The sequence below is a fragment of the Vigna unguiculata genome, chromosome 4 (genome assembly GCF_037176805.1).
Source record: "Vigna unguiculata cultivar grain cowpea cultivar isolate G323 ecotype 2 chromosome 4, ASM3717680v1, whole genome shotgun sequence".
Lineage (NCBI taxonomy): Eukaryota > Viridiplantae > Streptophyta > Magnoliopsida > Fabales > Fabaceae > Vigna > Vigna unguiculata.
In genome coordinates this window covers 9,890,873-9,900,166 of record NC_140795.1, presented here as the reverse complement: position 1 = coordinate 9,900,166, position 9,294 = coordinate 9,890,873, and the positions used below count along the sequence as shown (strand labels likewise).

The 9,294-nt window shown below is 27.0% G+C and overlaps 1 protein-coding gene across 1 annotated transcript; it reads left to right on the top strand.

Annotated features, from left to right (window-relative positions):
- The first annotated feature begins 219 nt into the window (after positions 1-219).
- LOC114182727 (uncharacterized) lies at positions 220-1,226 on the top strand. Its single transcript, XM_028069661.1, has 2 exons — positions 220-457; positions 610-1,226. Exons 1-2 carry the CDS (start codon positions 221-223, stop codon positions 1,045-1,047), a joined length of 675 nt encoding a protein of 224 aa, XP_027925462.1. The 5' UTR covers position 220; the 3' UTR covers positions 1,048-1,226.
- Positions 1,227-9,294: the final 8,068 nt, after the last annotated feature.

The following is a 9,294-nucleotide window of genomic DNA, read 5'->3' as shown; positions in this document are numbered from 1 at the left end:
ATATAGAGTGTCACATGCATTGTTTGGATATATTAATTAATAAAATTACTCATTAATTAGGTATAAAACAGTACCATATTTTAAATAAAAATTTGATTTTACAATTAATTATAAAATTTAATAGAACCTTTGTTTAACTAACTTTTATAATGAGAAGAAGTCCTATAAATTGGATCATTAGACTTCATGATTTTTCATTATTTTATTACATACATTTATAATGAATTACATTATATTTACTTTTATCATCTTTTTATTATTTCATGGTTCCATTAATGGATTCGATTACTTCACAATTGCACAAATTTATCCCCGAGGTCTTTGCCATGGTAATAGGTTGTGTACGTCATCAACAATAGCATTATCGACGAAATTCACTGTGCATGGTCTATGGCCATCGACCAACGCTTTTCCACAACCATTCAATTGCAGAGTAGACGGATTAAATCTTTCTGTGGTAAGATTTTCATTTCTTAATTATAATAATATTTTAATATTCGAAAAAGTTATTTTTTTGTTTTATTAGATCTAAGAGTAAGGTATCTATTTCTTAATTGTAATAACATTTTAATGTTGGAAAGTGATATTTTTTATTTTTTATTTTATTAGATACAAAATATAGGACCTCGACTTCAACAAGTTTGGCCAAATTATTATTCTACGAATTATACTAAGTTTTGGGAGCATGAGTGGGAGAAGCATGGAACGTGCTCGAATATGCAGCAGTTTGATTTCTTCAGGTTGACATTAGATATCTATGCAAGGAATGATCTTCAAGCAATACTTATAAATGCGGGTATATCACGTCGTAAGCCATATCATATAAATGATATCATCTCAGCCATACGCAACTCAGCTATAGGTGTTGAGCCAGAACTACACTGTAGAAAAAGTAGAAAAAGTAGACAAAGTGGAAAAAGTGGAAGTGGAAGTGGAAGAAGAGGACTTATATTTGAAATAAGGATATGTTTGAACACAGACCCTATCCCCCAGTACATCAATTGTGCTTCACAAGGAACCTGTACTTCTCCTGTAATGTTTATGTAATATTATATAATATCATATAATATAATTAATGAATAATTAAAAAATTAAAAACTATATGTTATAGTTTATTTTCTGTTTGGACTGGGTATGCTGAGATCAATAGGCTACCCTCTTTATGTTGTGTTATACGTGACTCATAAATAAAGACTTCACTTCTACTGTGTTGCATATATATGTTATTTGGGCTTCCCTTCTTTAGAGTATGTTATCTTACAGCATTAAAAACTATTTCATATATCTATTTCACTAATTATTACTGGATGGAACATGCTTCCATATTTATTATATTATTTTATCAGATAATAACATAAACATAATGACAATATTTAATAATTATAATTCATACTTACAAAATTATGATAATATATCATACTATGCATATTATACTAATTAAAGAGATTGGATATTTTATCGTATAAACACTAAATATTTTATATGAATATTTTCGAAAATTCCAAAGTTTTCTTAAAAGTAATTTAGCAGTATTCTCTTACAACCAGTCATACATCTGAAAACTAGCATACTCCTCGTTTTCTTCATGGTGCAATCATTCAAAGACAATAGAATGCAAACATGACGTGCAATCTGGTGAAGTCTGCGATATTGTCTCCGAAAATTGTAAATGAAGTAATTATTATCATAATTAAAATTTTGATGTATTTTTTTGTTGCTAATGCAGCATATTTAATCTACTTTCTATTTTATTTCAGAAAATTAAATGAGAATCGTTTAAGTGATTGAAAATTATTTTTAGTCAAAGGTTAAAACACCATGTAGTTACTTTTATTCAAACTATCTACCTCAAAATCATTGTGGATAACCACTTACTTTAATTTTTCTTTCATTATTTTTTAAGTTACTGAACTAGCTTGCAGTATTTACGTTGTATAATTAATTCATTTATTTGTAACTAATAATTTTTAATATGAAGCTGGCATTACAAATAAAAAAATATTACCTATTAAGTGTGTTGATAGAAAGAGAATGGGTAAAAGAGAGGACAAATGCATAAAACACCTTATTGATATTACAACAATTAATATTACTTAGATATTATATTAAATAGAATCCTTGTGGTTGTATTTCACAGGCTTTTAAGCTGAACAGGTTGAAGGTTGAATTGGAAATTTCTGTACCGGTCTTGATAAAAAATTTAAAATATTTTTAAAGTTTAATTGAAATGCCAATCGTATTCGAGTAAACCTGAAAACATCAAGTAAAATATGTAAAATTGAGTACAGGGTTGTATTCAATAACCTTGAGAATGTTTGTTAAATTAAATAAAATTGAGTAAAAATTTGATCCGATTCTGACAGTGGACTGAAATTTTATAAAATCTCAATTCAGTTCAAATTTAAATTTTGATATTTACAAATATATAAATATATTTTTAATAATTATTATTAAATTATATATGTCATTTTTTTAAGTTAAAGATTTATTTATTCAAAAAAAATTCTTTTATTAAAAAGTTTAATATAGAATAAATTTATAATCTGAAACATTCGACCGAATTAATCTATAATTTAAATAATCTAAATTTAAAAATTTAAATAGTTGAATATAAATTTTAAAATATTAAATTTTAATTATACTTGGTTAGACCGGATTCAAATGTAATCTAATCTCTTAGATGTTGATCCCAATTAATGGTTCCAGTCGTCCTAATATAAAATAAACATTTGATTGTGATAAATTGGAAATCTTGATTATGTTGTTAATTCGATATAATGTCATTCTGGTTGACTAATAACAAAACAATATTTGAATGGCGCAAATTCAAAAGTTTTGTTATGCCGAGAGTCTAGGTAAAAAATTCGTAACTTTGACAAGGTGATTTGGTATCTTTGATACACCGGTCCATTAAGCAAAATATCACTACACCATTTTATGGCTCAGGCAATGTTACAATGACAACGATTAACAGATCATAGCTTTATGTAAAAATAAGTCACAGTTTTTTATTAATGTCTATAATGTGAGTTTTATTTGCCTCATATATTAATGATATATGAAAAATGTTGTTTATTTCTTTTAAACAACATATAATAAAATGTAAATAATTAAAGGGCATAAATATTAAGACGTGGACACTTTAGCCCACACTTTTTAAATTATGTATATTTTAAATCACATTTATTTTAAGTAGTCTTATATATTTTTTATATATTTTTTATTTTAAATTGTTTCAAAATATCTAAATCAAAAATTAAGATATTTTCACAATAGGCCACACTTATTTTTACCTATATGTATATATAAGCAACAATTTTTAATTGTAAACTTTGTAATGTGTTTAATTCTCTTTAAAACAACAAATATAATAAAATCGTTGCCTATTTTATTAAAAGCAACATTTTTTTAACTACTTATAGGTATAGGCCACATTTTATCAAATGTGGGTATTTTAAACCATATCTCTTAAAATGTACATATTTTAAATTTTGTAATTTTTAGAATGTAATATTTGACACATTTATTTTTATTTTTTGTCTTAAATGCAACTTATAAGATGATACCTTTAAATTCCAAAAAAATATTATATAAAAAAAAAGTCAGGGACCTAAAGTGTTATAATGTTATCTTGATTATTTTAAATTTTGAACTTTTTAGGTTCCCGCACACCTTTGGTGATTTTTTTAACCCTGATTTTATCACATTACTCTTTGTCTTTGCAGTATTCACAACACAATATTTCCGCACCTACTCACAGTCATCCAAATACAGTAAGTCTTTCTTCTCCAATTTTGTTTTTCACCGTCTCCTTATCTCTTCCATATTTTGTTTCATTGCGCATAATACTTTTCTCAAAAATATTGCGGTGGAGCATAAGGTATTTTTCAATGCTTAAGTTTAGGGTTTTTGTGAAAAAGAAATAGAAAACAATTTTTGTGTAGGGTTCTGTGAAAATGAAATAGAAAGTATTTTTGGGTTTAGTGGGTGAGAATCATAAACCAAAAAAAGAACAATGCTCTCTTCAGGGTGCATTTTTATTTGTTCTGCACTTTTCTATACTATATTCTATTAGAGCATATTTATATAAATTTAGTCTGCTTTTTGTCTGAATTTATTAATTTCATAGAATTATTAAACTACATTATTCTTAAAACACATAATAAATAATTTTAAAACAGTAGAAGTTACTTCCAAATGATAAATGATAGAAAAGTTATTTTAGACAATGACTTTTAAAAGCAATTACGAGAGAGAGAGTTTTTGTTTGGAATGGTACATAGGTTAATGACATAATCTCTTTAACAGTAAAATTAGAGTTTATATGAATTTTGAGAAAAAGAAGGGAACAAAAGAACAATGAGGTGCTGATGAATTTTGAGAAAAAGAAAGGAACAAAAGAACAAAAGGACCATTAGAAAGACAAATGTTTTGTGGTCAAGTGTTTCTATCACACATAGTTTTTTGCTATTTATAAAGTTTATAAGTTGAATATAATGATGACAGTGAGCAATAGTACAATCATGTGAAAGGGAACTCAAACTATATTAGGGGAATCTTAATCGTAGATTATAAAGCACTAACCATTTTGTAACATTAGCACTCATCACATGTTTAGCAATCCAATTAATGCAATTAAAGGTTAAAACTTTTAACACTTCTCGTACACAATAACTTTTTTACATCTCAGTCTTTTTTTTCCAATAAATTATACATCTTTATGAATGTTAAAATTGATAATATGTATTACATTGAATATATTATATCTTTAAATTCTTATAAACTGCAGTTCACTATATTTAGGCACGTATAGTTTTATGAATTAAGTATTTGAATCATAGTTGTACCGTACCTAACCAAACTCGATCAAATAAATAAACAATGTATATATCAAGGCAGCCAAGTATTCAGCCTTGGCCGAGTCAGCCTAACTTGTACTGGTTTTAACCTATACCTCTAGAAGAATAACCTACATCTCATGTAACCTCAGATAGGTAGCTGGTCCAGGCCGGCTACTCCAGCAGACCTGATAAGATTAAAGCCCAGGCCAACAACTCCAATAAACTTAGTGAAAATAGAAGCCCCCGCATTCAATAGGTCTTAAGGGCCTGGGTTAGGGCCCATGCCCACTCATGGCCCAAGCTAGAGCCCAAGTCAAGGCCCGACCCATGAGGTAATCAGACATCATTAATGCTCTATAAATACACGTGGACCCCACTAATTAAAGGTACGCATTCATTAATCACTGATTTGACCTTCTGAGAGCTTTGACTTACTTGAGCTTCAGAGACTCTTCTGCAAGTAACCGTCAACTTTTATTCCCAACTTGGCGCAATTCAATCGGTCCATAACAAATTTATTTGAAACCAAAAACATGAATAGCATTCGTCCTAAAGCACAATAACAATGGGCAGCCCACAACTACAAGGCAAAGGCCCCAACAACACACTCCAAACCAGAATCACGCATACTCAAATAAAATGAATTCGAAACAAAAATTATCAATCAAAACAGAACACAAATCACACAATCTAATGAAGTTAGACCACTACAAAAAAACATGTAAATACAGACAATTATTTTTATAATTTGTGTCATTTTGAACCGTCGTTATTTACTCGAGTGACAGTTTCCAAAAATATCGTAATTCTTAGCGTCACAAAGTATAATATGGCGGTTTAAGATAAACCGTCGCAACAACCGCCATTTTATACTACGTATACAGTGACAGTCTAAAGAGGTGACTTCATGAACTAGGACAATTCATAATCAAAATTTAATTATTTATGAGTGTAAAGGAATGTTTGTCCAAGGCGATATTCACATTTCATGGACACTGGTCTCGATTATCGAGAAATACAAAATAACTTCTTAATTATTTTTATTATTCTTACCTTATAAGATTTGCATAGTACTTTATTCCGCTTAAATGAAATTTATAAATTATAATGTTTTTAAAATATTTTTAGATAATTAAATCTGAATTAAAAATTTTCACAACAAATTATATCCTGAAATTACTTTTTTTTAATGTCAAACAATTATTTTATCTATATAAAAAATAGTTTATTAATGAGTAACATTATTTTATTTAACTTAATTATATTTTATTATATCTAATTATGATATATGTATTATATGTGTCAATACCCAATTTCGTCTGTTTGATTAAATAATAAATAAAATAAAATATTATTTTTAATAATAACCTTATTTTTCTTATTTTCTAGACAATTAATTTAAATATATATATAACATAACTAAACATTTTTCAAATAGAAAAGTAAACGAAATAGAAAAAGATAAGAAAAATATTTTTATAGTGAAAATAAATTTTTAAAAGATAAACACCCAAAAAAACATAAAAATAATGATTAAGAATAAGAATTAAAAATAAGTTTTATAATAAAAGAATAATAATAAATTGAAAATAGAAAAATAATTTTTAAATAATCAAAATAGTATTATAAAATATATTTGAATTTATAAAAAAAATGAGAAAAAGAAAAAGGTAAAAAACTATAAAATATTGTTTAAAAAAATATATGTTAGGCTAATAAAACAAAGTAATAAAAATAATAAAAATAATAATAAAAAGATATATATAGTTTTTACTAAAGAAAGAAGTAAAATTAAAATTAGAAAAAGTAAGAAAATTTCAAAATAAGTGGTTATATGTTACCGTTACTCAACTGCATCCTCCTTACACTCTCACAATCTAGATTATCTCTCCATTTCTCTTAACCTCTGCACACAGTTAATATTTTAGACTATGCTAAAAAAATAGAAAAAAGGTCTCATGATCTCATACTTTTTTTTACACTCATTCCTTGAGTTATTTTTTTTTTCTCCACTTCATAAAAGAGAGATTTCTCCTCTATCCACTATCATCTTCTTCCCAAGGTCAAAAAGATCTTTTTTGGATCTCACACTCATCACCATTCATTAACGATCATTCTAGAACAACTCACACTAAGGGATCACACACCACGATACCAAACACAAAGAAAAAGCACTTGAAAAATACTTCTTGGAGAGGCAAAGCCACCAAAAGATAGAGCTTTGAGAAGATAAGAGAGATACACTTGCAAACATTGTTTTGATTTTGAAAAGCAAAAATCTTCTAACAGGTGTGAAAAAAATCCAGGTTTTTCTTTCTCCTTTTATATTTACTTGTGATATTTATATAAGATCATAGCATCGAACATATTGATTGTTTTTTTCTCTTTTTTCCTTCTCTTACACTGAAGCTTGAACTCGTCATGACATCGTATGTACATGTTCTAATTATCATTTCTTTTATGAAATTGTCTCTTATAATGTGGGTTTGTTATGTTAAAAGAAATAGTTGGTTGTGTAATATGCGGAATCTGGGATGGGCTTTATTGCCATTAATATTAGATGAAAGTTGCATGTGTTAGCATAAAAGGTATCAAGGAAATATAAACCTTATATGAATATATAAATCTCTACATTTGGAAGCTTCTTTTGGTACGTTAGTTTATTAATCAAAACCTTTTATACTTTTTCCTTAATTTCTTTTATCGAAATGCGAGTGTTGATTTTAATGGCTAATATAATATGATGCTTATATTGGATGTTTCAAAATAATGCACTAGATGCACACTAATCATGAATATTGGAATAAAGAATTTTGAGATAGCTATTGAATATTAAATATGTCTAGGCATTAACTGAGAATTTTTTTTTTTGTTTGGTGATATTCTTTTATGAAAAAAATATATATAATATTTTACAAAAATTATCAATTATTGATTTTGTTTTTTATAGATATATGGCATAACATTTATTTTGCTTGATAATCAAAATTTTAAAATTCTCATTGGGTCTCAGACTTTTATTTCGTTTTTGTTTTGCTTTGCTCTTTTCGAACCCTTTCTTTTGATATTTGCAGTCATAAGTTTCATATGACCAGATTGCTTCGTACACCCCTGTTTTTACGCTTTGTACCCCTCTTTTTACGCTTTGTACCCCTGTTCTTTTACTTTGTGCACCCTCTGTTTTGATACTTACACTTCCCCTACAATATTAATTAAAATTCTTTTTGTACACCCTATTTTGATATTCACAATCATACTTTCCTATTTTTACATATCTCACAAAAAATCATTATCTTCTTATACGTTAAAATTTTTAATATTGAGAATTATTAATTGTCATGTTAAATCTTGGACTTACTTGATGATTATATTTTTTTTTAAAATGAATAAACTTTAATTATCATGTCTAGTCTCGAACTTGCTTGATAATTAAATGTTTTTTTTAAATAAATTTTAATTATCATGTCTAGTTTTGGACTCGCTTGATAAATAATAATTTTCATAACTTTAATTATCATGTCGAGTCTTGGACTCGCTTGATGATCATAATTTTTCATAACTTTAATTATCATGTCAAGTCCCGGACTGACTTGATAATCATTAATTTTCATAATTTTAATTATCATGTCGAGTCCCATACTCGCTTGATAATAATTATTTTTCATAACTTTAATTATCATGATTTTCAAAATTTAAATTATCAGGTCCCGGACTTGCTTGATAATCATTTTTCATAACTTTAATTATCATGTCGAGTCCCGGACCCGCTTGATAATAATTATTTTTCATAATTTAAATTATCATCTTGAGTTCCAGACTTGCTTGATAATCATTTTCATAACTTTAATTATCATGTCGACTCTCAAACTCGCTTGATAATCATTATTTTTCATAATTTTAATTGTCATGATTTTTCATAACTTTAATTATCATGTCTAGTCCCGAACTCGCTTGATAATAATTATTTTTCATAATTTAAATTACCATGTCGAGTCCCGGACTTGCTTGATAATCATTTTTCATAACTTTAATTATCATGTCGAGTCTCGGACTCGCTTGATAATCATTATTTTTCATAACTTTAATTATCATGTCGAGTTCCGAACTCGCTTGATAATAATTATGTTTCGTAATTTTAATTATCATGTCGAATCGTGGACTTCCTTGATAATAATTTTTCATAACTTTAATTATCATATCGAGTATCAAACTCGCTTGATAATCATTATTTTTCATAAATTTAATTATTATGTCGAGTCCTATACTCGCTTGATAACCATTATTTTCATAACATTAATTATCATGTGGAGTTTCAAACTCGCTTGATAATCATTATTGTTCATAAAATTAATTATCATGTCGAGCCTCGTACTCGCTTGATAATCATTAGTTTTTATACTTTTTAATTATCTTTGTGGGTCTTGGACTTGCTTGATAACTACTTTTGACAACA